We start from the raw sequence: 14,708 nt of genomic DNA, 5'->3' as shown, positions 1-14,708 counted from the left end.
ATGTTTTCACTGCAAAATTACTTGTGATTTTTCAGGACAAAGTTGGAGGAACATGGTGCCTTTGGCAAGAGAGCTGATCAACAGGCAGCCACCAACTACCAATGAGGAAGAGATGCAGACCTTTAACACAACATCCATCTAACTGGCTGCTGAGGAACTACACATCCATAGATGCCTCCATCATTCCAGGAAATATTAGTCTTCCAAAAGGATACACAAAAATATTTTTTTAAATGTACAAAAAAAAAAAAAACACTCCATACTGAAAGAGATAAGACAAATACTTGGATGAGCAGTGCTTTTTCTTTTGTGTGCTCATCTGGAACACTGCTTGATCATTCCATGAGGATGTCATTCACATTTTTGGATTCAACCTAAACCAATGTTACCTCCAGCTTTCTTTTGCACACAGCCACCTGTTTTCTGTGCTAAATAACAACACTGAAGATCAGGGCATGTAGGATATAAGCTATAGCAATGTGAGAAACTGAAAAATTGAATAATTACGGTTGTCAATTATAATGCAATATGTATTTAAAAAGTGTCAGTTAATAAATAGCAGTTATAGAACACATTTGCTATGCTTGCAACTGCTCAGATTTATTGTATATTTTCAGTATTTTCATTGTCAGAAGGCAGATGTTGCGGTTTGCATATCTACAAAGACAGACATTGAATATTTGAATATTTGGAAATAAACTAAACAAAAAATATATTGTTTGATGTCTAAATAAAAATACTGTATGTTCAGGTGTTTACTGTTTGAAGCTTTAAAGTCAAAAGTGAAAACTAAATAGGTCATCACAACATGGCCGGTCTCATGAACCTTCTTTTATTTCACCAACACTTTATACCATGTCAGAGCTCCACCACCTCAGGCTGATAAAATGAAACATTTTCTTGAAATAGTTCAAATGAGGAACACGTAAAAAAAATAAAAATGAAATACAAACAGTATCAGAAATGCTGGGAAGCCCATCACAACTTCAGAACTGATAAACAAGAAGCTGTATTTTGAAGCGATTTCCTGCCAAGGTATGACCAGAATGTTTTTAGTTTCTGCGGCCCTCCTGACGAACAGTACACCCAGCCAGGCAATCCGCTAGTTAAGAAATGATGAGTGTTGCAGTGGAGCTGCTTCTCAGCTTCAGACTTTAAATTCCAGCTTGATCATCCTCTGAATGGCACCAAAACACATCGACTTCTTCAAATTAACTGCCAACATAGGCTCCATACCCCTACATTTTTTATTTTTCTGTATATTGGCCTATTTTGTAAGGGTAGATACAAAATGAATTTATTTTTAAATTAGCTCATCTTTTGTTATCCACAGAAATTGATTAAGCAGTGGCTTTTTGATTAAACAGGACGTTACACAGCACTTACCAAGATTTACATACACATTAGCTAAAGCCTCCTTTCTCACTAGAATAAAAAACAGAACTGATCCATAATAATGATGCAAGGAGAATTAATAAATATAACAGAAACAGTATCACACTGTTAAAGTACAGTAGAGACCATGAACACGGTCTTAAAAGCAATGGGATGAGTGACACCTAGAGGTAGGAGGGTTGTAGTACACCAGCTCAACACTCAAAACTAATCTACAGCCACATTCCCAAGTTTGCACCTGACAACAAGAATCTGCCAGATTTGATTTCAACTTGAACTCAGTGAAGAGTGGCCCTTTATCGTGCTAATTATGTGATTTGTACAGAGATCACTTTAAAATGCATTAATTTATTTTGACTGTTGTAAAGCTGCCAACTAGATTCAAAGTCTGGCCTGTAAACTGTGTGGTGTTAATATGATTCCCCCCATGACTGTGTGAATTCTGCCTCCACAACCCAATGCCATACCTGCTAAAATAGCTGAAGACTATTTTGACCAGATAAGAGTGGACTATGTGCCCTGTGATGGACTGTTGTCCTGTCTGGAGTTACTTCCTGCCTTTTGTGCCAAGTTTTACAGATTAATTGTCAGTCTCCCGTCAAGGTCCAATAATTGGTTTAATGGACAAACTGATGAATTGCCTCATAAATGCATAATAGGAGCCCAAACCTTTCAAGCTTTTCTATATTTGTTACAAAAACTTGCAAATGTACATAAGGTTTTGACACCCCAATAAGTACACAAAAGTGGCAGGACATAAACAATATACCTGGTCAAAAAGTATACCTACATGCATGAGTGAAGGACACAAATTATGCTGAAAGCTGGTGCTTCAATGAAAGCTTAGGGCCATGCATTAAAGTTGAACCTTCGTAAAAAGGAGTGATCATTGGAACGTGTTTAGCAGGAGCTTTAATGACAACAGCTTATCTTGCTAGTGATTCATGAGGAAAGGGTATAAGGTAAAGATGACCTGGGGATCAGAAGTAAAAATACTGATGGTAAAGGTCAGCTGTGAACAGTAAAACATACAGCAGGTCCACTGAAATAAACAACTGAAAAATCTAATTACTGCAAAAATAAATTTAGGACAAGAACAGTCACTTCAAGAGTACACCAGCAAGGTCTCAGTTGGGCTTCTGTATTAAAACCCATCATTACACCTGGAAAGGCAAACTGGTTAGTGCTGGGCTTACAAGAGCAAAGGTAAAGGCACACCAAGCACATTTCACTGAGATCTCTAGAAACAGAGGAGTGTGTGTGGTAAACATCAAAGGAAATGTAAGCAGGGTTTGAAGGGAGAAGGAATTCTGTTCTGCTACTTCTAAAGCTATTATGTAAGCATTCCCTCACGTCTCATACTGTTCCATTACTTTAACTCCAATGGTACACCAAATGCTGGTCATGTACCCTAGCAGTTTCAAGATTAGCAGTTCCTTTTTCGTGTGTCAAATTCTTGGAGAATGTGTAAGGGGAAAAAAATGTATAAGTAGCACATTAATTCATAGATTAGTGGATTTCGATAACATGGACGCCTGAGAAGTTCAGATATATTAGTTCATTGTATAAGAAGAGTTATTTGCTTGCTATATAGAAATGGTCAGTATGTTTATAGCCATTTGCTGTGACCTTTTGCATATGAAGACTTGCTTTCGTGGTTGTGAAAACAAAAAATGCTGGGAGATGCAGAGCCAAGCTGCAGTATTACTACAAACCCCGCAGGCTCCTTCGCACTCCTTCTCTGGACACAGAAAACCCTGAAACCTACAAAGATTCCCTCTTAAATTAGTAAACAATGAGCAATTGCACAATTATGACTAGTTTAATTTTTAAGGGATATTGCTACCTGTAACTAGACACATCTCTACATTTTAATATATACAATTTAAAAAATAAGTTAAAAATGCAGATGTCCATTTTAATTTTTTTCGCCTATATTTAAACACACTTAATGCAGTTTACAGTTGCTGGGAAGCTGAAGCCTACCACAATAGTATCATATCTGGACTAGTCAAAATGCAGTTATAGATACCTCATATAAGTGACAAGAAGCTGACATGGAAAAATGTTTGGGGAACATCCATGACCCTGCATAATGAAAATAAATCAAAAAAGGAAATAAATGTTTTTACAAAGATAAAGCAGGTTTCTTTTCAGGGTACTTGACACCCAAAGTAGAATCCAAGTTGTGGCACTGATGGAGATGTGGCCCTGTCCAGGAAATACAGCAACAGTGACTGCCCTTTCCTTGTTGGTTCGTTGGAAAAGGGCAGGGACAGGTATACCAGTCTCCAAGAACTGGAGATTCACACCACTGGGTTTTGTAAACAACTTTATCTTTTTGAGTATACTAAATCACTGTCTCCTACCCTATTAACATTAACATAGTACAGGCCCAGCAGTAGGCTTTTTACAACTATAACATATTTAGAAGTATTTCTGTGTTTACTATAGTTTTAAATGCTTACCTTTCTTTTGCTGTTTACCTGTTATTCTGCCCTTTTCTACTCTATTAATGAAAATTGAAAAAAAGCAGCGCAGACACCTGAGCAAACAATACTGAATGATGAAAGGCTGCAACTACTTCAGCATTGAATCCACCAATTAGTAAACAATGGATTAGATAACCAGAATATCTGTAAAAAACAGAATGAAAATTAGGATTTAAATATTGTCCAAAAGTTTAAATTAAAAAAAAAAAAAACCACACAAGACCATTATCCCTACATAACTGCTTAGTAGTTTTGTAAGTTCTGCATTGTCCCCAAAACACAGAAAGTGAGAAATAACCACTGAATTAGGCTAGGAGCCCAATTAAAAAATAGAAGTTGGTTGAAACACAGTGTCACAGTGGGTATCCAGGACAGAGTCCATTAAATACATGTAAAGGATAGAAGGCTAAAGAAACTATTAATGTTCCATTAAACCATATTCCACAATTAAAATTTACCAATCTTATAACAGTTTCTCTCTACCCCCCACATACTTTAAAAGAAAAAAATTCAAAAAGTAATTCAGAAAAATTAAGTACGAGTAATTTTAAGATGCTTACATTTATAAATAAAAAAATCACAGTCCAAAGGTTAGGTGAATTTGTCCAACTCTGTTCCCCAGTTCTGAGCCTCCTAGAAGCCCACTACAATTTCACTTAGACATGGTTCCATTCTGCTGCTGATCAGCAGCTCTGGGCAAATTGCAAGAGCGAGAAGCCCAACACTTAGTACATATTAATGGTAACAAGACTAAAACCAAACCAGCACGGGATCAAACGGAGCTCAGAACACACTGACTGCAACTGACTCAGTTTGTTGGGGTGAGTTTTGCAGGGTGACAGGAGTGCAGTGCGACAGTCTCCGACTCGCAAAGACTGCATAAATTAAGTGTGCTACTGAAAATTAGTGAGAAAATCGTGTTGTGTGACTATGATGATTGCCTCATTGGTACTTCGGTCAGTGCAGCATTTTCATGCAAGGGTTCACTTTTTACCTTGCAAAATAACAATACAAAAAAATTTGAGTATGACCGCTTTAAACAGTTACATAAAGTACCTCCTTTATAAACTGTATATTAAAATGAAAACTATTAAACTTTAAAATACCTGGGAACTGCAAATTCACACCACTTTGCCACACCGAGCGTCAAAATGGCATATGCACATTTCAGAACTACAGGTCTGAAATTTATATTGGCATTCATTTTAATGATTCACATTATGTTCATATTGTCACCTTATAAAATTTAAATTTTTGGATTGTTATTAAGGTGTCAGTCATAGGTACAATGTATGTTGAATTTCTCCTAAGGTCACACGAAGTGTGTTTAGTTAAAAGGGCAGACGACTTTGGCGATCTGGATAATATGAATGTATAAAGGTACACTCTTAAAAATAATGGCTCTTTATTGGCAGTAAAAGATTCTTTACTGGGTTTTGCACTTCTTTATAGAGCCATTACTTAAAACAAAGAAACATTTCATTCTGGGAAGGTTTTTTTTCCATATGAAAATGGTTACAGGGTACAGAGATGGGGGTTGATTTATTTCAAACCTAGCTTTGTAAAACTTGACTTGCTTGTAAGGAATGTTATTTGATTATAATAAAGTCAATTAAAAAATGGATCCTAATATGGGGACAAAACAGAAATTTTGAAAATATGGTAGGTTACAGTACATTAGCAAATTAAGAAAACTGGTATGGATTTTGCCTGTGTTGCTTGGACCTATGCATCAAGAGTCCTTTTAAAATCATGACATAAGGGGAATTCACAAATCTATTACCATCTATTCATAGTTATTCACTGCATGGAGCTTGTTACAGATCCAAATAAAGGTACTTTCGGGAACCTTCACGTCGCTGGGTCTTTTGGAAACCAAAAATGGTTCCCCCTATGGCATCACTATGAAGAACGACACTAGCACCTTTATTTTTAAGGGTGTATTTGAAAAAGTGTGTAGGATAGTGTAGTATGTGTAGTGAAACAGCCAAGGTTCATTTTGCATTCAGGTTTTAACTGCAAAACTAAATAAAAATCCACCTTAATTTAAGGCTAAGTGTCTGTGTCTGTCTTGTTGCTATGTCTCTGTCATTCCAACAGATAGCACATCACAAACATAAAAAATAAAGTAAATTCTAATAGTGCTTTCTGGAATCCCATATCAAATATAACAAACATGTACATCACATGGTGCACTGCAAATGTTAACACTGAGGCCTGCATTGAATACTTAGATTTCTACTAGACAGGAAGCACGGTATATTTGAATATAACAGAAGGGGTGAAGAATTGATACATTTGAACTGCTTAAAGTCATATTTTGTTTATTATATTAATTAAGCTAATTCTTTATTTTTTTACACAATTTTCTCCAAATAAATTTCATTATCGCTCCATATTATAATGAATATTGTGTATTGACTCATGCCTACCAAGAATAAATGGGGGGGTTGATAGAAAATATATGACATTATATAAACGCACATAAACACAGTGACAGGGCCTTTTAATGTTCACCAAGAAGTGGAGATGGAGTTGGGTGTTATAGTATTAGTAGTATGCTTTCAATTGAAAGCCAGAGCTTTTATACGTTAACTTGTTTTTCTTTTCATTTCAGCCTCAACACTGAACTGATTCTTTCCATCAAGTTTCCAATTTTCTGTCTTCCTTAATGCAGTTCTAAAAAGCAAGAATCTGGGTGCAATGTCAGAAGCAAAACAGGGTCTGATCAAGGAGCACCAACAAAACTCTTCTTCAGCTTTAATAAATTGTGTTCCTCTTATTAAGCCATTATCTAGCCCAGCTAATTTCAATTCCATGAAGGGGCATGGTGAGGCGGAGACAAATCCATATGTGTTTGGCACAAGAAAGAAATAAAATAAGGCACTTATTCATCACCTATATATGGTACGCTGACATTTCCCTTATTGTTGGCCATTTTAAAGCCCACCTAACACATACAGTATGTTCAGGGTGTGTAGACTGCACAAAGAGTTACCAGGCCTGGATTCAACCAATATCACCTGGAGCTGTGAGGCACAAATGTAATTCAGACTGCCATCTTAACAGGAAAATGGATGAAATGCACTTTAATTTACTTAAATGAAGTTTATACCATAAATGCTTAGCAGTATGAGTACTGCAATTCAAAACACTTCACCACATACTCTTAAAAACACTGATACTATAAAGGCATTTTACTGGGTTATGTGGTTCCCTGTGGAGCCATTGATTGACAAAGAACCACACCAGTCCATAAATAATTATTTTGCATTTGAAATTGGTCCTTTGGGCTTAAAAAAAGGGTCTAGTATGTGGACAAAACTGACATTTTGAATGTACATTAGACTGACGGATTCTGGAGTTCAAGAAGCCCCAGCTTAGGCTGTGTGATTGTTTGCAGTCTGTGATATTTTCACAGACCCGCTTGTATTTCAAAAATCTGTTATTGTCTGTCCATGACCATTTATGGAACATATTAGGGATCCAAATAAAAGGTGCTTTTGGGGACCAAATCTGGCTCCCCTATGGTATTGCCCTGAAGAACCACTTTGGTACCTTTATTTTGAAGAGTGCAGTCAAGTGATGCCATTCCTGCACTCCATCACTGCATGGCTGCTGGGCTCAATAACTACTGTCTAGAATGAAGTCATGCACAAAAACCTGAATCATTCAGCCAGAAAAATGTGAAAAACAATTACAATTAACTCTGAAATGAGAAAAAAAAAAAAAAAAAGGAAAAACTGCTAAAATTACTTACCAATAAACATTACTGGCTGTTATACCTGCCACAGCTTGTTCATGTAAGCATACACTTAGAAATTTAATCTTTTTAAAATATACTGTGAGTTACTAATCACCATTTTTTTCTCAAAAGCATTGCTGTGAAGAGCAATGTGCAATTTGGGACTATAATCTCACAATCTAATACATCCATAACCAGGTTGCAAGAATCTTAAATATGGAAAGGAACAAGTAATTTTTCAAGGCATTATATTTTCTTGCATATCATAAAGGTAAAGAATTTGGAATCTTTTTCAAGTCCTATGAAAAAATAAGGTGTCTATTAAACATAAATTATGATTAGTGGATGGTTAAAAAAACAGCCACAGGGTCACTCATAATCAAGGTTAAAAACTACTATATGAAGATATCTGTGCTCCTAATTCCAATACAAGGATTATATATCATAAGATTAAGGCACAAACAGAATGAGAAACAACATGCTGTGAATGGCATCCAAAACGTCCAGACAGAGTGAAATGGACAGGTGAGCAGAAGTCATGCAGAAAGTGTGTATTGCAGCTACAGGGCTTCAGAAGTGTCTTCACAGCCTTGACTATTTCTACAGTTAATACTACTAAATGATAATTCAACACTCAATTCTCTCACTCTAAAAGTTTTTACTTCAAAGCACTGGAGCTTAAAATGAATTAATTTGCAAATGTTATATTAGAACAAATCTTAATTTGAAAGGCAACATGCAGTACAGTATATGCTATTTGAATTAAGCAATCAATGTGTTGTGTAAACTTAAATGATAAATTAGATATTTTTCAAATCTAAGTTATTATTTCACAAACATAGTAGCCTATATATGCACTTGCCACATGAAGTTGTGTTTCTAAAATTAAGCATTTTATATATATATATATTTTTTTTTTTTTTAAACATCTTGCCCTCATTGGCACTTTACAATTGAGGCTAATGAAGCATGGGGCATCACTGGAAATATTTTACACGGGTGAAAATCTGACTAAGCAGGACACCACTATCTTACAGTTGACTTCTACCAGTAACTGATTAAAATAACATTTTCTGGGTAAAATTCCCACTTTTAAGGCACTGTAAAAGACATCTATGAAAATGAAGACTAATGAGCATTGGAAAGAGGGTACAGGTAAAATAAAAAATATATAAATTTGGAAAAGTTTATAAATCAATAGATTAAGTATCCCACTAGGTGCTGCTGGTTTAAATGACAAGGAAATGAAAACTACCTCAAAGCACACACACACTAGAAAAAAAAAAACTTTTAGAATGTCTACACAAACAAGACACCTTGTGACAGAAACTGCAGATAGGCATCATTTTGAAGGGGCTACAGAGTCCATTAGTGGAGACTGGAGTAAAGATGCACCTGTCGACCATATCAAGAGCTCAGCATTATGCCAGCCTGTTTGGGAGGTAACTTAAAAGAAGGCGTTACTCATAAATACGGTTTTACGGTCTGAAGAAACCAACAAGTAGCCTTCTGTCCAAAGAGGCATTTGGAACAAATGTTTGGACCACCGTGCACACCAAAAAAAAAAAAAAAAAAAAAAAAACAGCATTGGTCAATTGAAGTATGATGCTAGCAGTACTACTACAGAGTGGAGCAGAGTGCATGGTTAAAACAGAATGATGGAGAAAAATAGAAGCAAAGACTGCAAGAGAGTCTGAGGCATAGATGAAACTTCATCATTTGACTGGACAACAATCCCAAACACAAGAAGATGAATGTCCTATAATGGTCTAGTCAAAGGCCTGATCTTAATCCAACCGAGACGCAGTGAAGCAGAAGCAGAATGGCTATGGGCTTCACCTCCGTGTTCATCTTCCCCTGTGGCACACTTCAGCCTGTGAGGGCATGCATTCCTCCAGAATACACGTTCCCCTTGAAAGGTTACCTTCAAGCGCTGTTACTGACATTTAACGCTGCTACGCAGATGTTGATGGCTGTCCCTGCCCTGCAAACACCAATTAATACCTGAAACAGACACACTTATGACTGCCCACAGTCTTTCATTCTATGAAAGCTCATTTTGCTATTTCGCAAAGATATTGCCGCCTGCTGCCCAGTGTCATCATGCAAGCATTTGTTTACTTTAGTGATCCAGTGACAGAAAAACTGAACACATATGTAGTGTGCAGTGACAAGTGAACATGTTGTAGGCATTAATATAGTTTTAATCAGGTTGAAATTCAGCAAGTTCAGAACTGATAATTCAGCACAGGTAGTGTAGGCCATCATTCCTGGGTCACAATGGTAGGGTCTGCATGGAGTGTGTGCATTCTTCCCATATATTTATAGACTGCTTGGTAATCAAGGAGTGTCAGAGTTTCCTCTCTCGACAACGTTGTCCTCCATTACTACCATATCCTCAGCAACAGCAACGCGACGTGCCCTAGAAAAGTCATTAATTGGTTTGTAGAGATTCCATTGGTTGCGTCATGGTTTGGCCCTATTGCACACTCTGCCTTTTCACTTTGTCAGTGTTTTTTTTTTATGATACATGCACACAACATGCCATGGGAAGTGCCAAAGGGTGAGTGTTCCTGAATCTTTGTATCGACATACAGGAAGCTATACTCAGTTCAGATTTATCATTCTTTGTATAAAAAGTACAAAGTCAATGTTAAGTCAACTCTTGCTCTAAGCTATGTAAAGGTTGGCGCCATTTAGGACAAAATAGGGATTTCATTGTGTATCTGTCATTAAAAGCCATGGCAGAAAATAACTATTACTGAAGAAAAATAAAAAAAACAGAGACAAAGCTTTGGAAATTTGGTAAAATCTGGTCATCCTATCAAAACTCCACCTGTGATGCCTGCTTCGAGAAAACAAACGGAAAACTTACTCTTACTGTAAGAAATTACCAGGAAACTGTTATATAAAATTTATTACACTTAGTTTGCTTTTGTTATCATAAGCATGCCTCAAAGACATGCGGCTTACCATTCGACACCTAATCAGGCCGGTTTTTTAATGATTTTTAAGCACAGGGAGAAAATTAACATTTGAAAAATCGGTAATGTAATAAATCAGCAAGAAAAGCAACATTGTAACAATGCACGGAACGAACCAACACACAATCGTCCGTGACTGAAAACTGGCGGACCGCAATCGCGCCTTCTCTTGCCAGACGGAGGGATGGGAGGTGCACGGCGCGGAGTGTGGAACGGGAGAAGAGGAGAAGGACGTCCATTCAGATCCCTCCGTCTTGCTATTCTGCTGAATTCTCGTTCAGTATGTACTGCCCGCTCACGTGCCCACCTCCAACTCATCACTTGAGTCATTGGCTGCTTTTCTATATATAATCCACCCGACCACAGTAGTAGCGAGGTGGGAGGGGGGTGTGCACAAAGGGTTTGGACGCAACCAGTGGGAGCGTATGAGTCGCACTTAGTGGGAATTCCACGGTTTGCAGCCCGAATGGGGTTCTACGGCTTACCCACGCTCAATCTCATGCATAATTATTTATTGAATGCTAAACACTTCTGGAAAGACACGGTTGTCTAAAACGGGTTGGTGTGAGAATACAACAGTAAGTGAATGAAAAGATGGAACTCTGGAGAGAGCAAAATACAACACAATAGTGAACCCGTGGCATAACAAACGCCGCATAATTTATTGATGGTTGAACACTTCTGGAAAGACACAGTTGTCTAAAAAGGGAGGGTTTGAGGATACAACAGAAAAAGATGGAACTCTGGAGAGAGCAACATATAATTGTCCGTGAGTGAAGACGACGCACGTTTGTTGCGAATGCGAATTGCTGTATGTAGCGTGTAAGACAGTTTGCTATGGTGCATGCGGTCGTGCGTGGTAACCGAAAACTCGGTTTTTAAAGACTGCTTACTTCATTGTGTTTTAACCTCAGTTGTAAAGGATTGTTTTAAGGATCCCATGGGATACCCCCCGCAAACCGTTTCACACGCTGCATATGGCGACTCACCTCCGCGAGAAACATGCCTCTATGAACAGTCAAGGTGGCTCGGAGGTGCATGTGGCCTCTACGACAGACGAATATAAATGACGACGTTCTTTCTGTGTCGTCGCACCCGAGTTGGTAGGTGTGGCTCTGCGAGTTGTCGTCGTATTCAATGGTCTTGGAGTTGGTGGGCGTGGCTCCTCCCTGCATGCGCCATAGGTATCTTACTTGTCGGCGGCTTAGTGAATCCACGCCACTTCCGGTGTGCTTTCCATGGGTGTCTTGCCTTAGTGAATTATATATATATATATATATATATATAGAAGATGGCAAAATTAACATGACTGTGAAGAAATAACTGAGTTAAAAACAGAAAACTTACCTTTTAAAGCCGTAACTTACCACAAGACGATAGTCAAAATGATATTGGAAGGCAAGCTTACTCCAGTCCTTTGAAGTTACCATGAACTCGATATTTAGTTTAAAAAAAAAAAAGAAAAAAAAAAAGCTTTTAACCTACATGACCAAACTGACACCACCAGTCCTGGATTACATAAGCATATCTTATATTAAAAATGCAAAATCTTATTAAATTAAAATGGATGCCTGATCAAAAAGTGTTTTGCATGGTCGTTTTTAAATTTGGCTAAATACAGAAAATGAATTATACCTACCTACTAGAGCTCAAAACTATTTAGTTTATTTTAATTTTCTCTTGAAATACTGGCGCTTTTCTTCATAAAAATGATAAAAGTGCAACCTTTTCCTTAACAAATCAACGTGGCTCAGTTACAGCTTGTTGGGAAGCTCATAAAGGGTACTTTTAAGTAGCACGTTTAACTTTGACATATTTCCAAGTTTATGCAATTTTACTACTTTTAGTTCTTAAAACTATGAATGGCTTGGAAAATAATGAAATAAACGCGTGGGTAATATTTGATTATATAAAATACCTGTTCCTCGAGCCCTTTCATGAGCTAACCATACCAAGAGTTTCTAAACTGACAACGTTTTTGGAACTCAAAAAGGCATTCATTGAAAAGGCGGTTGTTGAAATTGATTTACTTATTAGGGAAGAAAGGCCTTATTGCTTTCAAACATTGTCATTCAAGAGGGTTTGGGAACTACGAGACCCTAAACCTCTGAAAACTTGCCCTGAAACGACACACTACTTTGTCATAAACCAAACGTGGTAACCTGGCGCAAAAATAAAGGGAGAGGCTGAAAAAGAAACCAAACAATGACACACAGCAACTAATGTATTAAAAAAGATTGATTTAATCCACCACAATTTCAGTTCTCGGGGATACATGTTAAAAGGAAGAATATCCACAGTGAACAGAAAAATTATTTTATTCAAAAATAAACTTAGTTCCGTAAATAAACACACGAGAGTCTCAAAACATTATCAATTAATTCACAATAAATTCTCCAAAGGAAAAAAGAAAAACCTTTCTCTGCACAAGGGTAGGTACCTAGCTCTATCACCAAAAGGCAGTTAAATATGTTCTTCCAAAAAACGGAAAAGCAAATTGCTCACGTCAGCCCAAAATCTAAATTAATAAAACTTCTACCTAAAAGTCAGGTGTCGAACCCGATTCATAGGAGAATCTTTCCTGCTGCTATTCTACAGTCAGCCACTAAGAAACGACCCTGCTATCTCAGGACTCAACACATCAGGTTTGCTTGACCGCCCGGCCCTTTATGCACCGTTGAGTTTATATAGCGGCTTAACCGAGCCCCAATACTCGACACCCAGGTTCAACCACAATGTGGTTACCACATGCTAAAGGGAAATCTAATTACACTCCTTAACTTTTTTTTCCCATCTGTACACATATTACGGCGGCGCTTAATTAATAAATAATTTTTACACCGAAATAAACTTAAAAACTAAACATTACGCAAACTTGAAATCGAACCTCCCTGAAGCTGTGAATGCAATCACATGCAATCAATGTGAAACCGTCTGTCATCCGGCAAAGGCCTGGCCAAAGCAATAGCTAAAAACTCCACGTTCGTTCGTGCGCACGCATATCAAAAGCTGGGCAAACAGACCAGAGGCAGGTAAGCACTCACCCGTTTCAAGTTCTATTCACAGTATCTTAAATCTTGCTATTAAAACCTTCAACCATTGTTAGTAACAAGGGCCACCACACACACAGAGCGGCAATCCCTGCACTGTACTTTCCATATTCATGACTGTAAAGCGCGGCGAGGCCTCCGACGTCACATTATCTCACTTGTCTTTTAATCCTCGTGTTTCCGAAAAAAAAAAACCAAAAAAAAAAAAACAACAGCCTAAAGTGGAAGTACGGAAGTTTTGGTTGCTTGGGGGGTTCACTTTACTGTGGCGACAACAGGCCGTATTGCTCCCCACTGAATCATTTTAGTGATGCCCAGTGGTGACTGTGAACACTAAACACCGAGTATGTGCCAGCCAGGAAACAATCTACGCTCAGCGAAATTAGAAACGATTTTCAGTTTTTTTTTTATTATTATTATTAGAGCAACCTAGAGGAGAACAGGTTCTTCAGCCCAACAAACCTCACCAGTCCTATCCAATTAATTCTTCCAAAAAGATATCATGAGTTTGCGTCCTGTATACTCCCTGCATGGTGAACGCTTTGAGTAGCGAGAAAACCACTATATACGAGCAGTCCCTGACAAAAGTCTTGTCGTTTCTCTATTTTGTAGAAACTCCTGCTATTAACCTGACTTTTAATTAATCAACTGGTTTTAGAAATAGCTCATATGAAAAGCTAAAGCCCTCCCAAATTATGTTTAATGCACTGAAATAAAAAAGATTTATCATTTAATCAAGACAGAAAGGTCAAATTTGAGCAAGACAAAAGTTTTGTCGCCTATACAGAAAATGAACTTTACTGCAAATCCAAAAATATGTCAGCAAATTAAGTAGTGGTGCTGTGAGATCCAAATTTAATATCTTGTATGGCTTCCATGAGTTTGAAGGACAGCATCCATGTGGTTTGGCAAGGATTCATACAATTTATTGATGAAGTCACAAGGAATAGCAAAGAAAACAGTCTTGCATGCCTCCCAGAGTTCATCAATATTCTTTGGTTTCGTCTTCCATGCTTCCTCTTTCATCCTACCCCACATATGC

At 37.6% G+C, this 14,708-nt stretch overlaps 1 protein-coding gene across 3 annotated transcripts in view; it reads left to right on the top strand.

The window, feature by feature from the left end:
• The window catches only part of trpv1 (transient receptor potential cation channel, subfamily V, member 1), an 89,687-nt gene extending 83,014 nt beyond the window's left edge, over positions 1-6,673 (top strand). For 2 of the 3 annotated variants that reach the window (XM_039756843.1, XM_039756844.1), the window contains exon 16: positions 36-253. In XM_039756843.1, coding sequence (XP_039612777.1) covers positions 36-142 — 107 coding nt within the window. In that variant the 3' untranslated portion in view covers positions 143-253. Of the gene's footprint in view, positions 1-35; positions 254-6,504 lie in introns of those variants that run through there. The other variant, XM_039756846.1, reaches the window with a different exon arrangement.
• The last annotated feature ends 8,035 nt before the right edge of the window (positions 6,674-14,708 follow it).

Source organism: Polypterus senegalus, chromosome 6 (genome assembly GCF_016835505.1).
Source record: "Polypterus senegalus isolate Bchr_013 chromosome 6, ASM1683550v1, whole genome shotgun sequence".
In the NCBI taxonomy this organism is placed as follows: domain Eukaryota; kingdom Metazoa; phylum Chordata; class Cladistia; order Polypteriformes; family Polypteridae; genus Polypterus; species Polypterus senegalus.
Note: the sequence above shows the minus strand (reverse complement) of the source record. Positions and strands in the feature narration are given on the sequence as shown.